At 49.4% G+C, this 16,495-nt stretch overlaps 5 protein-coding genes across 5 annotated transcripts; 4 read left to right on the top strand and 1 right to left on the bottom strand.

Moving 5' to 3' along the window:
- Window positions 1–1,231: 1,231 nt before the first annotated feature.
- VE01_10057 (uncharacterized protein) lies at window positions 1,232–3,565 on the top strand. The gene is made up of 3 exons (XM_018279464.2): window positions 1,232–1,485; window positions 1,547–2,396; window positions 2,447–3,565. Exons 2-3 carry the CDS (start codon window positions 1,902–1,904, stop codon window positions 3,467–3,469), a joined length of 1,518 nt encoding a protein of 505 aa, XP_018125904.1. The 5' UTR covers window positions 1,232–1,485; window positions 1,547–1,901; the 3' UTR covers window positions 3,470–3,565.
- On the top strand, window positions 3,566–5,974 carry VE01_10056 (uncharacterized protein). The gene has a single exon (XM_018279463.2). It carries the CDS (start codon window positions 3,782–3,784, stop codon window positions 5,462–5,464), a length of 1,683 nt encoding a protein of 560 aa, XP_018125905.1. The 5' UTR covers window positions 3,566–3,781; the 3' UTR covers window positions 5,465–5,974.
- A 3,771-nt stretch (window positions 5,975–9,745) lies between these two features.
- On the bottom strand, window positions 9,746–11,400 carry VE01_10055 (uncharacterized protein; the record flags this gene model as incomplete). Its single annotated transcript, XM_018279462.2, has 6 exons — window positions 11,295–11,400; window positions 10,627–11,235; window positions 10,492–10,567; window positions 10,210–10,436; window positions 9,854–10,155; window positions 9,746–9,795 (listed from the first exon to the last, which is right to left on the bottom strand). Exons 1-6 carry the CDS (start codon window positions 11,384–11,386, stop codon window positions 9,746–9,748), a joined length of 1,356 nt encoding a protein of 451 aa, XP_018125906.2. The 5' UTR covers window positions 11,387–11,400.
- A 192-nt stretch (window positions 11,401–11,592) lies between these two features.
- On the top strand, window positions 11,593–12,682 carry VE01_10054 (uncharacterized protein; the record flags this gene model as incomplete). Its single annotated transcript, XM_018279461.2, has 2 exons — window positions 11,593–11,754; window positions 11,801–12,682. The coding sequence occupies exons 1-2, from the start codon at window positions 11,722–11,724 to the stop codon at window positions 12,680–12,682; spliced, it is 915 nt and encodes a 304-aa protein (XP_018125907.1). The 5' UTR covers window positions 11,593–11,721.
- Window positions 12,683–12,768: 86 nt separating this feature from the next.
- Window positions 12,769–13,238, top strand: VE01_10053 (uncharacterized protein; the record flags this gene model as incomplete). Its single annotated transcript, XM_018279460.1, has 2 exons — window positions 12,769–12,927; window positions 13,002–13,238. 2 exons carry the CDS (start codon window positions 12,769–12,771, stop codon window positions 13,236–13,238), a joined length of 396 nt encoding a protein of 131 aa, XP_018125908.1.
- Window positions 13,239–16,495: the final 3,257 nt, after the last annotated feature.

The following is a 16,495-nucleotide window of genomic DNA, read 5'->3' as shown; positions in this document are numbered from 1 at the left end:
GTCTCTCTGGCAAACCCACATGCACCCCAGATCGTTCCAGTGTCAGCATAGCAAGTCTTATGGTTGAGATCCTTCCAAATACGATGAGACCTCCTATTTGCCTTGTCGACACAGATGCTCTGCTGCCGTCCGCATGACGTGAAGTCGGCACACCCATCTTAGTTAGACGTGGTAGAGACGCGTTATCCGCAGTCGTTGACGCGGATCTTGTAGATGAACCATGCGAGGTTGTAGTCCATGCTCTCGTCCTGCTCGAACTACATCATGAAGTCAAAGCTAGCATTGTTATCAGGGCAGGCGCCCTGGCTGCAACCACTTCTCTCAGAGATCACGTTCACATCGCTGGCGTCGATGATGACGCTTACACTTACAGGGTCATCGAGGGGCACTACCGTGACGACTCCACCCAAGGCGAGCATTGCCACAAGGGAATTCTTTAAAGTGAACATGGTTGAAAAACTGCCTTCGAATTTTCGTGGCAGTTGGGCGAGTCAATGCAAAGATGGTGTCGAGAGGGTTCCTGATCTCCAGCCCAACAAACATAATATGAGAGATAAGAGAGTTTTTATACCACTTGAATCCGGCCTGTCAGCCAAAGGACCCCGCTATCAATATTATGCTCAGAGATCGGGGTTATAGTTTGTCTTAGCACCCGCATTCTAAAAATCTAAAGGCACATCCCTGGCCTACCTCTGATTGGGACTTTGGATAAATACCGTTCTTGTAGGATCGCCATCCCGACTATCAACTTGCGTCGTGTTTCTGTAGGAGCCAAATCCTTACAAACAACGTTCCATGCTAGCCCTTTCCATTCGTCACAGCGCCCAGTTCCATGAGCTTGAAAACCGCCAGCGCCCAACGCGGATGCACATATCCTACCATCGCATTTGCGCGCGCATATCTAGTTTCCAGTTTGGTGAAGCGTGCTGCCATAGTTTATAGTCAATAGTGCACCAGCAGCGTCTCATCTGTCATAAGGCCAAGACGGGGAATCAGTTGAGAGGGCCCAGGCAGGCTTATGCACATAGTTCAGGGATGATAGGTACCAAGCCGCGGGTGACAAGTTAAGCTTAGCTTAGTACTCCACCATTGGAATAGGTGAGGCAGGAACGGCGGGGAGACTGGGCAGAGAATCGGGGTTTTTAATGACCGCGCCTTGCCCTCTTTGCGATGGCAACTTGCCATTTGAGTGTTGGGCATGAAGCTGACTAAAACGCGACAATGGGCGGGCATTCTGGTGTGCAATCTTTGCGTGCGCTTTTTGTCGTCGCTTCAATTCAGATGTCCCTTCTTCCCTGTCCCAGTTACTTGGATACTAGCTCACCCATGGGCATCCAACGTCACGGTTTTCCCTCCCACCACTTCAAAGTTGATGATGGCATAGCGCGGCCTGACTCAAATGGGGCTGATGCCTGTGGCTGAAGACCTTGTTGTTAACTTGCCATGCCGTCCCACAGTTTGAAAATGTGACTGCGCACAACACAGGTAAGGGTCAGAAACAGCCCATGGTCCCCATTAAAGCTTTGAATATTTACAGCGAATATAGAGAAAGAGGGAGCCTTTAACTTCTCAGGGTTATAATTATCGAGTTTACTTTATTTTATTTTATGTTTTATCAACCAGCAACTTTGAAATCGAATATTTGCTATCAACTTCTCACTATGCACGGTCCCTTCGGGAAGTTTTAGGCGGCACAAGCAATTTGGTGGCCGATAACAGGCAGCAACCAAGCCAAGAAACGCCATATCTTACACCAGCCACCGCCATGAAAACTCAGCCCTGTGAGTTCAACCTCGCCCATTTCACATGCAAATCCAGCTTCACGATGATAAGAAGAGGAGAATTCGTCATGGGCAACCATTTTCTTAATTCCCCCATAACATCACAATACCCGATACAAAATGAGTTCCGACACAAACCATGGGGTAGTGGAAGAATCACAGGAGCCTTCGCCACCCGAGTATGAGCCTGGGACAGAACCGACACCGCCTGAATATGATCCTGGAACAGAACCTCTACCTGGATACTTCCGAGAAATTTCTGGCCTTGAGAGCATTATCTTGGCTCGAAGGAACAGTACTGCACCTTTAAGCCGCGACGATATAACGTGGGACTTGGAGACTTGGCGCCAATATATCCAGATTTACCCCCCCTCGACTAAACCCTGGGATGAGAGGGATGCAAAAGAAAATGCCTTTGTCGCATCAAGTCTGTTTATGGGAATTAATCTGGGAAAGGGCGATGTGATTGCGTTCTTGATCGAAAATGGCATTGTTACGCCGAATACGAAGCTGGCCGAAGAGACTCCATTACTACGTGCAGTGGCAAAAACAAATGTGCGGATAGTGAAGCAGCTCCTTGATTTGGGAGCAGAAAAAGATGCGCTAGGTTCTGTTGTAAGTTGAATTGTTGTTTTCCTTTAATAGGCTTGTCTAACACTTTTCAGTCCACATACTATGATAGTTTCCAGGGAACTGTACACGTCTTTCGTACCCCGCTCCAACATGCAGCATCATTGGGTCATCTTGTGCTTGTGAAACTCCTAATGGAAACTTACCATTGCGATGACTCCATCGTGGCCCCTGACGGTCAAACCGCCCTGCGCCTAGCAGCTGAGAATAGACATCACGAGGTCGTTGATTACCTACCAACACGGAGATCGGGAGGCTTCCGAAGATGGAAGCACGCACACCGGAAATCACTGCGGCGCGCTACAAAGGCTGTGGTAAGGATTCTTGACTTTCTGAAGTTCTTCTGTTGGTCTGTCCCCAAGTTCATTTTGTGGGACATCCCAAAGAATACGATTGTCAAGCCGATTATGAAGGGCTGTGCGTGGTGCTGGAAAAACCGAAAAGATTTCGGTCCATGGTGCAAGCACCAACTACTCAATCTACCGGGAAGGGTTGCACGATTTGGGAAGAGGGTTGGTAAGAGTTTGGCAAAAATCCCCGGGGATTGTTGGGACTTTGGAACCAAGACCCTGCCACGATGGATCAAAAAGTTTTCGATTTGGTTGTGGAAACTAGTCTCTGAAAGATTACCGAGGGCCTTTGGTATCCTAGCACGATGGATCTCAAGCATCATTACCTCTTCCGCGAAGGCAGTTTGGAATGTCATCTTGAAGATAGTCTCGCTCTTGTCAACAGTGGTGGAGGCCGTCATATCATTTCTTCGGAGGGTTACGCTGACTGATGTTTGGAATGGTTTTGTCGAGGTCCTAAAGGCGATATTTATGACCTTCCCGAAAATAATCCTATCTTGGATAAAAACCGGCGGCAAAACATCCTACAAAGTGTTGAAAGCACTGTTTGGGACGGCTGGTAAGATCCTCTGGTACTTTGTGTTCGCACTTGGCTGGGTAATTATTTTCATCCCAAGACAGCTATGGAAAATTATCAAAAGCTTTGGAGAAAGTTTCATGAAGGGATCTCATGAGTTAAGAGTTTGGTTAAATCCAAAGGTGAGGTGATAAGGGAATAGCGTATCGAATTGTTGGGGGGGGATCTTTTGTACATATACTGAGATGTGAGCCTACAATACCCATGATATATATATAATACAGTACATAAACACTTCGCGTTAAGCACGATGTTCTTGATGATCATTCAGCAAGAGTTAATGCGGGCACGGCCTTCCTTGTCTTCAAGCGATGCAGCGGAGTAACATTTCCACCGCGATTACTAGTTTCCTCAAATATAACCGCGAATAACTTCAGACTCCCACTACCAGTAAAAATATAATTATCTTCTCTACGCACGCCTCGTGTGCCCTAACTCGCACAATGCGTCTCATAAACACCACCACTCTCGGCATGGAAATATTTTTCGATGGCCACGAACCCCCCTACGCAGTCCTCTCCCATCGCTGGCAGGATGGGGAGGTCTCTCTCCAAGAAATGCAAAACGGCACAGCCGTTGAACGGCCTGGCTATGTGAAGATTGTGCAAGCATGCGCATTGGCAGCTCGCGACAGGCTAGGCTACGCCTGGGCGGATACGTGCTGCATCGACAAGACTAGTAGCGCTGAGCTCTCGGTGGCTATCAACTCTATGTACCGGTGGTACCGCGAGGCGGTGGTGTGCTATGCCTTTCTATCGGACGTCGAGGATGAAGATGTGGAGGCAGATGCGGGCGCGGCGGTGTTTGCAAATAGTGCGTGGTTCTCGCGGGGATGGACGCTGCAGGAGCTTCTAGCCCCGTCGAAGGTGGAATTCTACAATGTGTCGTGGCACAAGATCGGGACGAAGGCGACGCTGGCCACAGCCATTGTGGCCAAGACAGGAATTGACATGGATGCACTCAATGGTGGTGACCTGGCGGCGTTTAGTATTGCGCGGCGCATGTCCTGGGCCGCGGGGCGCGAGACGACGGTGCCAGAGGACACCGCGTACTGTCTGTTCGGGCTCTTCGGGGTCAACATGCCAATGCTATACGGCGAGGGCCAGCGAGCCTTCATCCGCCTACAAGAGGAGATAATGAAGCACTCCGCAGATCACTCGCTGTTTGCATGGAGTTCCAACGAACCCGGCGCACGGGGTCTGCTCGCTCGGTCCCCAGCCGACTTCGTGGGGTGCGCAGACATCGTCGTTACACGTGAGCGTTGGAACAAGACCCCGTACACTGTCACAAACCTGGGACTGTCGATCCAGCTCCCCATGCTGCCGTGGGCTATGGAGACATATCTCGCGGTGCTGGACTGCGAGCGTGCCGGAGTGCCGGACAGTCGCGTTGGGATTTTTCTGCGGCTTCTTCCACAAGCCGACCAGCACGCGCGTGTTGCACTTGAGGGAGACGATAGGTTTGTTTTCAGGGAGGAGCTGGCGGAGAAGTTGATGTATAGGAATGTATTTGTGCAGCAGCATCTGTGGGGAATGACCCTGGAACCGCAACGCTTTTATGGATTCCACCTCCGGAATTTCTCATCACCGATCCATACGGTGACAAAGACAGAGAGTGAGCAGGTATCGTTGTCGACAGTTGACCTGGCGACAACACAGGTTGCCTGGGATGATGAAAAGCGCTTGCTGGAACTTCCAGTTGGGAAGAACGGCACAGTGGGGATGATAACATGGGCCCGCGATGAGAAGAATTGGGAGGTGTTGAAGTTCGGATTCGATAATGAGTTTAACCCCGCACTACAATTAGGAGGGGATTATCGTAGTCCTAACAGACCATTTACCATGGATCCAAAGTCGGCCGAGGACTGGTTGGATCCGTCGTGGATGGATGGGCCAGCGCATAGTAAGTACCTGCATAAAGCGGATAGGTTGAGTGGCCTACATGAGGAAGTCTTTATTACTGAAAAACGCATTTCTATTGAGGAAGGTGAAATAGGGGAGACGGGGATGAGGGGGTGGGTAATTGATATATTGGATCATACGCCAAGATATCGCAGATATCAAGATCTCTGCGAGGGATGTGTCAATCTAAGCAAACCTGTGCGTAAATTCCGGATGTCAAGCTAGGCTTCAGTATCGGACAATCGGCATAGCTTATGTAAACACTCGAAGTGGCCGGGTGAGGTCTGCAAGGGGTTACTGGCCATATTGACACTGTTGTGCCTAGCCCCTTTTCATACCTTTAGGGAAGAATATGCTTATGTCTCGCTTGCGTCGCAACTTCGCAAGAGTGGGGTGGGGTAGCAGAAGGCGCAAAAGGGAAGCTCGAGAGAGAAAGAGCGAGAGTGAAGAGGGCAACAGGGAAAGAGTGGGGATAGGAAGGAGCGATGGAGATGGGACGATATGGAAGGAGCAACCGGAGGAGAGCAAGGGGGGAAAGAGCGAGGGATAGAGAGCGAGAAGAAAGGAGCAAACGGGCAAGGTTGAGGGGAGAGGGGGAAGGAGCGAAGGGGCGATCATATATATATGTTAATTGGATCAGACAACTTCACAAATCCCAATGTGCCAAAACACACGCATATATAGAATGATAGATATAGATCTAGGAGAGGTTGGCATCGCATTTATATTTAAGAGATAAGTTCAGTTCCAATCGCAAAACACCAAGTGAATAACAATGCCGGACTCGCTGCAAAATCCCACTCAGCACTTTCTCAGACGCTTCCCCGCCTTCTGCTCTCGGTGTGGGCTTCTCCCATGGATTACTCCCATAGCTCATGTATCTTCTATGCACCAAACCATGGCTTTTAAATAACACATCACGAACCACTCAAGACCAATTCCGCATAAGGTAATTGTTGCCATGTTCTATGCTCTATGAGAAGTCTAGTTTAGAACCGGATATATCACCACCGAAAACCGGGCGCCGTTTCTTGTTGCATCTCTAGCGAAGAATTCCACCTCTGAAAGATCAGCGACGCGTCACGAGCGCGGGGGGGAGTAGAAACGAAAGATCGCTGACGAAGAAACCATATCCATTTCAGGTAGATTTCTTGTTCAAGATGCTCAGTCCCTCTCTGATCTCCTTCAGCTCGGCCATGCGGGCCTTCTCTCCTCCATGCAGCACGCGCAGGTGCTCCTTCTTCAGCTCCTTGAAGTCGTCATCGAGCTGCTGGTGCCACGGGTACAGGACGAAGATCTGGAAGCACAGCGCCGAGGTGCCAATGGCGAAATTGGTGAGTGAGAAGCCACGTGTGATCATCATCTTTGCGGCGGCTCAGGCAAACATGGAATGGGAGTTCACGCAGCCGCTTTGGAGGGCGGATGGGTTGTTGGCGGGGAGGTCAGGTGCGGGGTCTCTTTTTCGTGGCGGTGAGCAACGTGTAAAATCCCTCCTTCACAGAAGATTAGATGTGATAGGAGCCTGCTAAATGATGAGTATGAATAGGTTGGGCTACGTTCAATAGGCAAGTCTTACTGGAGTGGAGAGTAAGTGGCAAGGTAGAGGTAAGAGTGAACGTTTACAGGTGAAAATCGTGATCTCGGCTGTCGTCGGTATAGATATAGTGTGAGTCACGTGACCCGCCGCATTGACGACCAAGGAAGTGGCAAATCCAAGAGTTTGCCGCGCGATTGATTTATGTTATAAACTTTATACCAAGGCTTCGGAGGCGCCTCTCAGGCCAGTTTCTGTCATAAAGACTTGAACGTTAAGAGATCATGGCAGCTTGAAGTAAAATATCCACTGTGGCGTTACAGTGGGATACGGGTGTAACTGTCACGTGCCACTCTGTATTGAATGGAATTGGGCATTGTGTCGGCTCCGCTAAGAGTTTATAACTTATTCCTTGTTCTTTGCGAATGCAGTGAGGTAGAATCAGGGTTTAGTGATAGTGTGTGGATTACACGTGGCCGGTGAGCCGGATCAACGGTGGCAAGAGGCGGCCTACCTCCCCCATCCGGCGCCGTTTTCAACAGCAGTTAATGTACTTGCATACCACTCAGGGTATTATAAACCAACTCTTATCAACAAAAAGCAAGAGATAGAGCTAGTCTGTTTGTGCTATTGGGCCTTCTCACGATGCCCCATCTTCTCATATGGAAAAATTTAAGGGCCAAATCTCAATCTCACCCTCCTCGGAGCGGATGAGAAACCGAGTCCTATTTTCTATATTCCGCCAGTCCATATCCCTTTCCGCCCGTTAAAGGTGAGAAGGGCTTACTGGCAATTTACCCGCGGATCCTAACTACTCGAACATAGGCACAGGGGGACAGCATTTTAATTTTGAGATAACGTAACGTATGGGGAAGTCGGACATATGGGGTAGTCGGACAAAAAGTTTATTCTACTCTAGTTGACCTAGTCCTACGTGCCACACACTCCTCCAATTCCAATTCTGAGTCGCTTGAATCATTCTCTACCTCTTCCTCTTCAACTTCCTCGTCTACTTCTTCAATTAGTCGTTTGCGTGGCCTTCCACGTGGTCTTTTCTCGGTTGACTTCAACTCTGCCTCCCGGACAATTTTCAACACTTCCTCAGTACTGAATACAAATTCGCCTTGCAGCTTAATTCTCTTGCCCGTAGTTCTCTTCTTTTGCGTCTCAAGTATCTCTTTGTACTCTTTCAGCTCCTTCCGAAGGATGCTGAGTTCAGCATTCTGACTTTCAACCAGCCTAGTCATTCTCTTAGCATAGCGTCGAGTTGGTGAAGCAGGAGAGTCACAAGTTGCTATACTTGAATTAAATACTGAGTTTGCATGCCTTAGTTCAGTTCCATCTGGAGGAGAACTTCGGAGTATTGAGAGATCCAGAGTAGTGACATTGGTTGAGTTTTGAGGAGTGCGAGGTGGTTTAGTTGGTTGAAGTGGGAGGTTAGCCAGAACTCTTTCTGGGAGAAAGGGTATTAAACCCGCCGCCCTCCACCCACTTCTGATGTTTTGGGGTATAAGACCCTTCTCTCGAATACACTGGAAGATTTCAACCCAGTGGTGGCGCTGAATTCGCTTTATTCCTGCTCGAGTATACCGATCTACTTCCTGCGCATGAAATCGCTTAAGAGGTCCATATACCCCGACATCAAGTGGTTGGAGTAGATGAGAGCAATGAGGCGGTAGAATAAGAAGGTCGATGTCATTCTCAATGCACAGTGCAATCATATCGCCAGTAATGTGACTAGAATGGCCATCCATAATCAACATTCGCGGATGATTTCCAGACTTTTTGCGTGACTCAGGCTCAAATACCTTCCGTAACCACTCAAATCCATGACTGTTTGAAGTCCAGCCGCTATTACTTGTTGAGAAGTGCCAGTTTGTAGGCGTGTCCTTTGGAATCCAACTTGAATTAGTATTCTTAGCCTTAAATATAATCATAGGTGGTAAAGCACCACCATCTGCATTAATGCATTCAAGTACAGTTATCCACTCCTGCTTCCCAGCTGTGACCTTCCAATTAGATTTCAAGGTAGAATCAACAATTATACGCGTGGATTGAGTCTCTCCAACTGCAAAACCTGTCTCGTCCATATTGTAGATGTTGCATGGCTTGTACTTTCGCTCTTCAATTCGTGCTTTAAACGCGTTAAACCAAGCTGAAATCTTTATAGGAGTGGCCTCTTTATGTCGTGCAGACTCTAGTTGTCTTGAGTAGACTCCTTTAAAGTTCGGATGTCGTTTTAAGAATCTATAGATCCATTCATGGCCTATGGGGGTAGGATTGGTCCGAAGGGTAGTTTGAGAAGACGCGATTTGGACGCGTCGTGCGCGAACTTCTTCAGCCATTTCCTTGATCAACATAGGAGTTGCAGGAAAACCCGTAGCAGTAAGACGCGTAATCCATCGTGCCAGTGTATTTTCTTCCGCGTTTGAGAGAGCTTGTTCAATTTCGTGAGCTACAGCGCGCGTTTTCTTCCTAGACATCCTATCAGCAAGAGTTGACTTAGGAACTTCAAAGTGGTCTGCAGCAAGTCTGATTGATTTGAATTCCTTCAATTGGAGCGCAATAATAGCCTTTTGGATGTTGTCTTCAGTTTGAGCACGACTATATGGTTGTTGGATGTTCATGGTGGAAGATATGAAGGTTCTAAGTTAGTGGTGGGGCATTTTTGTCCGACTACCCCATATGTCCGACTTCCCCATACGTTACGTTATGGATATATTTTATTATTTATTTTATTATTTACTCTACTTTTTATTCTACATGTATTTATGCGGCGGCGGGGACACAGGTCCTAAATGTAATAGTAGCGGCCCAGAGAAATAGGGACGAGGAGACAGAGTACCTTTGTGTGTATAATTGAGAGGTACCGGAGGAGGGAAAGGAATGGACGCTTTAAGTGAGAGGGTGACGACACAGACATAGGGCGATACGAGCATAAAGTATGAGTATATGAGAGTATATGCTTTGGTTTATAACTTAATTTTGTTCTGTTCTTGTTCAATCTTCTCGACATAATACTCTGTGATCATTAGCAATTTCCTAGGACAACACCAAATCCTATAACGTGAGTTTCTTACTTCCAGCACCCCACCTTAAGCCAATATACCCCAGTAAATCTTTTAGTGGCTGTATCCGCAGCTTTAGGTTGCTATCTCTCGAAACCTTTGCATCGTGGAGACAGATCATGGCGGCTTTATATACGCAATGCGTAATAAAAACAGGCAGAGCCGCCAATCCCGCCGAGTCAGTTTTCACACCCCTTGCACCATGCGCGATCTCATGCGTCAGGGACGTCAAAATATTAAGTGACGCCTGGACACAGTACTCATTGTCTTGTGGCTCAACCTTAGATCCAAATTCTAGGACTTCCAGCATAGCGCTAGATTTTAGTTAGTTCATATTCTCTGTATGCGTACATACTCCTTGGATTTACCTTCTGCCTATAGCCAGGGAGCTATCCGAAAGAGTTTTCAGGGCGTTATCTTCACCCTCGAAGGATGCTAGAAACGAGGTTAACGAGTGTAGGATCTGCATTGCCTCGACTCTCTTGAACTCCTGTTGCGATGTACGCTCGTGGATGTGAGAGAGTACTTGATCTAATAGGAGTGATGAGTAGGTCATCTTGGTGAATGGGTTCATCTGCGTTAAATCTTCAGAGCTCTGATATCTAGGTTAGTTATTTGTCTGGGATATATGGATGGCTTATATCACCTACATTATTGCCGCACATCCCTTCTATCAATCGCCCCAGGGATGCAGTATGTCTGGCGTTACTCTCGAGGGATGCATATCTGTAAAATGCTATCCTTAGTTTCAACACTACCTAATGAGTATCGCGATGGGTCCCGACCTATTAGTGATAACAATACCCCGCCAGGTCTGCCTTGCCTCCTCAGCTATCCGGGGATCCGGAAAAGCTTTGGATAAATCCGCCGACGACACAGCACTTGCCCCCAGAGCGACCGCCGCCTGGATATTAGCCCCAGCCGATATATACGCTGCTGGGTACATCGCATGTCCGATTTCGAAGGTCGTCAGCAGTAACCGACTCTGTAGCATCGCTAGAGTGTTCGTCCCCATCGCCTCGAGCATACCTACCCAGCCCTTAATTAGAATATACAAACCTCGTGTCTCCAATGTCATCTCGCCACCCACTGGCATCGCGCAGACGAGGAATATACAAAGAGTCAAGAGACTAAAGTCCGCTGGCGCGGGCTCAATTCGGAATCTCGACAGCCGCGCATAATACCCCCCCTCCTCCACGACCGGCATCCACGTATTCACCGTCCCAAAAAACACCCCCGCTGCCTCCCGTAACCTCAATCCATCCCCCACAACCGAGAATACCTGTGCCTCAAGCGTAAACCGTAAATTAGATGACGTCAAGTCCAACAACCCCGGCATGGGGAGCAAACGCGGTGTCTCCGGATGCGCCGGATGAGAACAGGGTTTATTTAACCTTAATTTATCAGCAAACACTAAACAGACCCCACCCCCCTAAAAAAACTAGCGGCGTACCGTTGACACAGGGAACAGGTGGGGAAGAGTTTATCGCATTTCCGCTTCTGGATTCTGCAGCGGAGGCAGGATTGGGTGGCGTGGGGGGGCATGATTGTTGCTGTTACTGGGATGCGGGTGCGGGTGCGGGTGCGGAGGGGAATGGTTCTTATAAATCTTGACGCTGAATTGGGTATTAGAAATGCAAATGTAGGGGTGCTGCCTAATTTAGTTTAGCCTCCGCGTCCGCATCCGCACCCGCATTGGCTTAGAAATGTGAGAATTTATCCATGGTTGTTGCGGAGATGGGGAGTTTGGATATGGGTTGCGCGGGAATTGTGATTGTGCGACGATGAAAATATACCTATATAAAGGCCGCTGAAGGCTGTTAAAATCTCATCCTCATCCTGTTTGAAATAACCCTACACGTCAAATAACCATCTCAACCATGACCGCAATCCGCAACATCGCTATCGCCGGAGTAACTCTCCCCATCCTCCTCCATAACGCATACTAACACCCCCCAGGCCTCAGGCGACCTCGGCTCCCCCATCCTCCACGCCCTCATCTCAAGCAACGTCTTCAACATAACCGTCCTCACGCGCGACTCCTCCAAGGCTCAATTCCCCCCCTCCACCCGCGTCATCCGCGTCGACTACACCTCCATCCCCTCCCTCACCGCCGCCCTCCACAACCAAGATGCCGTGATCTCCGCCCTAACCAGCTCAGCGATGGACACCCAAGACCTCCTCATCAAAGCCTCCATCGCCGCCGGCGTAAAGCGCTTCATACCCTCTGAATTCTCCTCGAACATAGGTAATCCCAAGAGCGCCACATTGCCCGTCTACCAGTCGAAGATCGCGGTGCATGAGCTCCTAAAGCGGTTGGCGAGCGAGAATCCGGGATTCACGTATACGTTGATCCGGAATGGGCCGTTCTTGGATTGGTGTTTGATGAAGGGGGTTTTTGTCGATTTTAAGGGGACGACTACGCCGTTTTATGATGGCGGGGATAGGCGGTTTAGTACGACAACTTTGAATACCATTGGGCGCGCGGTGGTGGGTGTGCTGCTGCACCTCGATGAGACGAAAAACCGTGCAGTGTTTATTCATGACCTCGTCACGACGCAGAGGGAGATCCTTGGTATGGCGGAGAAGTTGGCGCCGGGGCGGACGTGGACGCCGGTGGATGTGAGTACTGCGGACATGGAGGCTGTTGCGCAGGGGAATTATGCGAAGGGTGTGGTGGATTTGGGGGCATCGATGGGGTTCTTGATGCGTGCGGTTTTTGGGGAGGGGTATGGAGGGGAGTTCGAGGAGGTGGATAATGAAATGCTTGGGATTCCGTTGAAGACTGATGATGAACTGGAGGGATTGGTTGGAGCGGCATTGGCTACGTTGGAAGCCTAACTGGAATGCTGCCTAACTTATTATTATTTTCCAATGCAATACTCGCGTTCTGCAACATATTGCGTCAATATACCACAAACCTCAATATGAACACCGCCAAAGCCATGGATCTTACCAAAGTCGAGATCTTGAACCAGGATATAGATTCCGATGGCAAGACACCCAGTTATTACAGAATGTTGGCGACAAAACGTCCTTCAAATACATCACCATCGACCCCGGGATCTACGAAGTCGACGACCTCTGTTTCCCCCCAATCCTGCTAGAACTTCTACCTCCCTTCCCTAATGGCATCTGGAACTGTGGTCGCATCTCCTAGAAAACGTTAGGAAGCCCACCCATTTTCGCCGAGACCACCCAAGAAACCCCCCCTTCCATCACCCCCCCCTGGCACCCACAGTCCTACTCCTACCTCTCCCTTGACATCGGGAAGCGTCTCAGAGCAAACGTCTACATAGCATCTTCCCCAGAATTCAAGAACCCCGTCATCGCCAAATTCGCGCGTTTCGAGTGGGAAATCGGCTACTACATCGCCGAGACACAGGCGTATTCATAGATAGAAGGCCACGGTATCGGGCCAGAGTTCTTGGGATACTTGACTGAAGAAGGGCGGGTTATAGGGTTCCTCATTGAATTTGTTGAAGGTCGGCATGCTACTATCTCGGATCTTCCTGCTTGTGAGGGTATTGTGAAGCGGTTGCATGGGTTGGGAGTTGTGCATGGGGATTTGAATAAGCATAATTTCTTGATTTCGGAAAAGGGTGCAGTGCTCATTGATTTTGAGACGGCGAAGAGGTCGGGGGATGGTGAGGGGATGGAGAGGGAGGTGAGGGGGTTGGGAGGGCAGTTGTTGGATGAGTCTGGGAATGGTGGGACGGTTGTGGAGGCTTGAGAGGGGAGGAGAGGAGTGATTGAGGGACTGATTCTCCGCCACTATACCCTATGAATGTACCAGACTGTAATGATAGACTTACAGTTTGAGCTGGTTGCTTGTGTTCTAAAGCTAAAAAAGGTCATTTATTGAGTAATCTGTGTATTGTTCTGCTTCTGTATGTAGCTGTCTGAAATTATGGTGAAGTGGTGTTAAGGTCATGTGACTATGTATAAAACAATCACGTGATACACAATGTTAATATTCCAAGTCACGTGGTTATTTTCTCGACGACCCTAATTATATACGCGGCCACCCTAATTATAGGGCTGCCGCGTAAGACATCTCAGCAGTCATGTAATTAACCATATGTATCTGAATGTCATTGAGTTGAGCACATTAGATGATCCAATCACCAACATCCTGTCTCTCCTTCCGCAAAGTATGTGAAAACCAACATCTCTCCAACCATTCGCACCTCCCCCACGGAGGCTTCTCCGTGTCCGTACGCCCCTCTCTCTCCAAGACAGACAAAAAAAAAGAGGGTGTAGTGACAATACGGTGACATATGTACGGTGGGTGACATTCAGCCGAAGGAACATTCTTTTCCCACGATACGGAGTCGCATTTGCGTCGTATCGCGTCCCTGGTTCCATGTCGGCCCGCATGCATCCATCGTTGTTTCCCTTTCCCTTTTTCCCCTTCGTCCACAGGAGCGGCACAGCACCACGCACACACCAACACACACCAACACACACAGACAGGAGAAGGGAAGGAAGCGCAAAGGTATTCTTGGATTTCTGGAAGTCGCCGTACCCAGCCACTAGACGCGACTGCGCCCACACCTCAGCCGTGTTAGGAGCTACTTACGGCGGGTCTGGCAAGGGTGTACGTGGAGTTTAGGAGGTGTGTTGGTAGGGTTCGTAGTTGTTAGCAGGGTTAGTAGTGTGCTAGTACTGCTAGTAGGGTTAGTGGTTGATTAGTAGCTTCGCACATACATCCACCCCTTGTGCGTTTGGGGATGGACTGAGATTAACCTGCATTTTGACAGGCCAGGGAGGGGGGCCAGGAGTAGGGGGGGAGAGTCAATTTTTGTCGGCGTTATTTTTCCCGCTCGCCGTGCGTGGTGGTGTGGTGTCCATACGGAGAGATACCGAGGTGTGTTGGGGAGGGTTTGTGGAGCGTACGTATGCTTCTTTCGTTTTGAGCGTATTCGCCTTTCTTCTCGTTCCCGCGTATAGCACGGGGTCGAGGACGGGGACGGAGACGGGGACGGGTGCGATCAGTCTCTGCGTATCCGTCGTATCGCTCATCGCACGCACATCGCACATCGCCCCTTGCGCGTATTGTGGATGATAATAATGACGCTCAAGGGTCGCTTTTCGTTTCAATCTGGTACAATAACGTACATAATAATAACTCTACCACACACTTCAGCCGTACCACACACACCACACACACACACAGATCCCTCCATCCATCCTTCCACTCCATCTAAACGATCAATATTTCCCGCCCGCCCCTACGGAACCTCCTTGGCCGCAGATCGCATCCGTATGCGCCTTCCGCGTATGGATCAAGATGGAGCAGGGCATGGAGCCGTTGATGGAGCAAGGGCGTCGTAACGTACGCGCTCCACGATCATCTGTCCACCATTGCCTACTCGGTGCCAAGGAACGGTGGCAGGTGAAACTCGCGCAGCTTCCTGATGGAGTAGGAGGATACGGCTGCCGTACTGCTGCCAATACAATACGCTTCGTAGAGTGTGCAGGCGCCAATATACGCCAATATACGCCAATAACCTGTACTTACTGCACGGTATTTGCGAATATCCACCGTACGACTTGCTCCCGTACACTTGCTTTCTTGCTTGCTCCCCTGCCCACTTTATTATTCCCGTGTCGACAAGGTCGAGACGTACATTTGTCTCGGCTTGACTCGAACTTGGTGTGGATGTGCGTGGATGTGGTGCGCAACACAGTTTTGCACAGCCGCCTGGAAAGAGAGCCTGAGGACACAAAACTCAACAAAATGGCCAAAACAGGGAAGTCAGAAGCCAGCCAGGTGGAGCGGAATTGAGGATATGGGTTTATATGGGTTGGTGGTTATAATCGGATACTTCTTTTCCCGCGCGCACTGTGCGCTGGAATACCCCGTATAGGCTGCAGCACGCACCCCTATAGCCTACAGCACACCGCGGAATCCGTCCTCCTCCTCCCTGACTTCTTCAAACTTCCAGACTCCTCGTAACTGGCTGAAATGCTACCCCGCAATCAACAGGAGTTAGGAAGGAAGGACCATACCATCCATGGCAGGACCGTTCCCAAGACGCGGACCACAGCTGGACCGACACCATCGCAATCAATCCATCCCCATCCCACATATTCCCATAAATATCCCACTGATTTCTACTGATCCTACCAGATCCCCAGACATACGTGGTGGGGTTGTCGCCACCCATAACATCATAGTAGGTCGATGGGTTTGATATGCGCCTCTTTTAACGCGTCACTGTGTTCCATGTTCCCATATATTTTTTGGCTATAGTGTTGTTATAGTGCTTGTCTGCGACTTCATGTGTCTCTGATCACCGTTGTTGGTGTGTTGTTGCCTGTGTAGGGACGCTGTAGAGTGGGTGTAGAATAGTGTCCTTATGGGCAAGTTTTGCACTTCACATCTCCCAGATCTTGTTGCCCCCATGCCCCCTATGCTAATCTTGGTTGAAACTAGAAAAGCCAGAACGTGGCTCGTCAGGTACCAGCCAATCCTATCTCATACCGTCGCAGGCCATCCCCTCCCCATCCCCCATGTATTTTCCCCTGCCACCCTGTACGTACTCTACGTTAGTTCTTCCCCTCCCATCTTCCCATCCCACGCCTGTCCCTGTAACTAAAAACTGTCCACTGTCGTGTACGTATAACTACTAGTTATGTGGGATGGTA

This window comes from Pseudogymnoascus verrucosus (genome assembly GCF_001662655.1).
Source record: "Pseudogymnoascus verrucosus strain UAMH 10579 unplaced genomic scaffold scaffold_67, whole genome shotgun sequence".
Classification (NCBI taxonomy): Eukaryota; Fungi; Ascomycota; class Leotiomycetes; order Thelebolales; family Thelebolaceae; genus Pseudogymnoascus; species Pseudogymnoascus verrucosus.
This window is presented reverse-complemented; position numbering and strand designations above follow the sequence as displayed.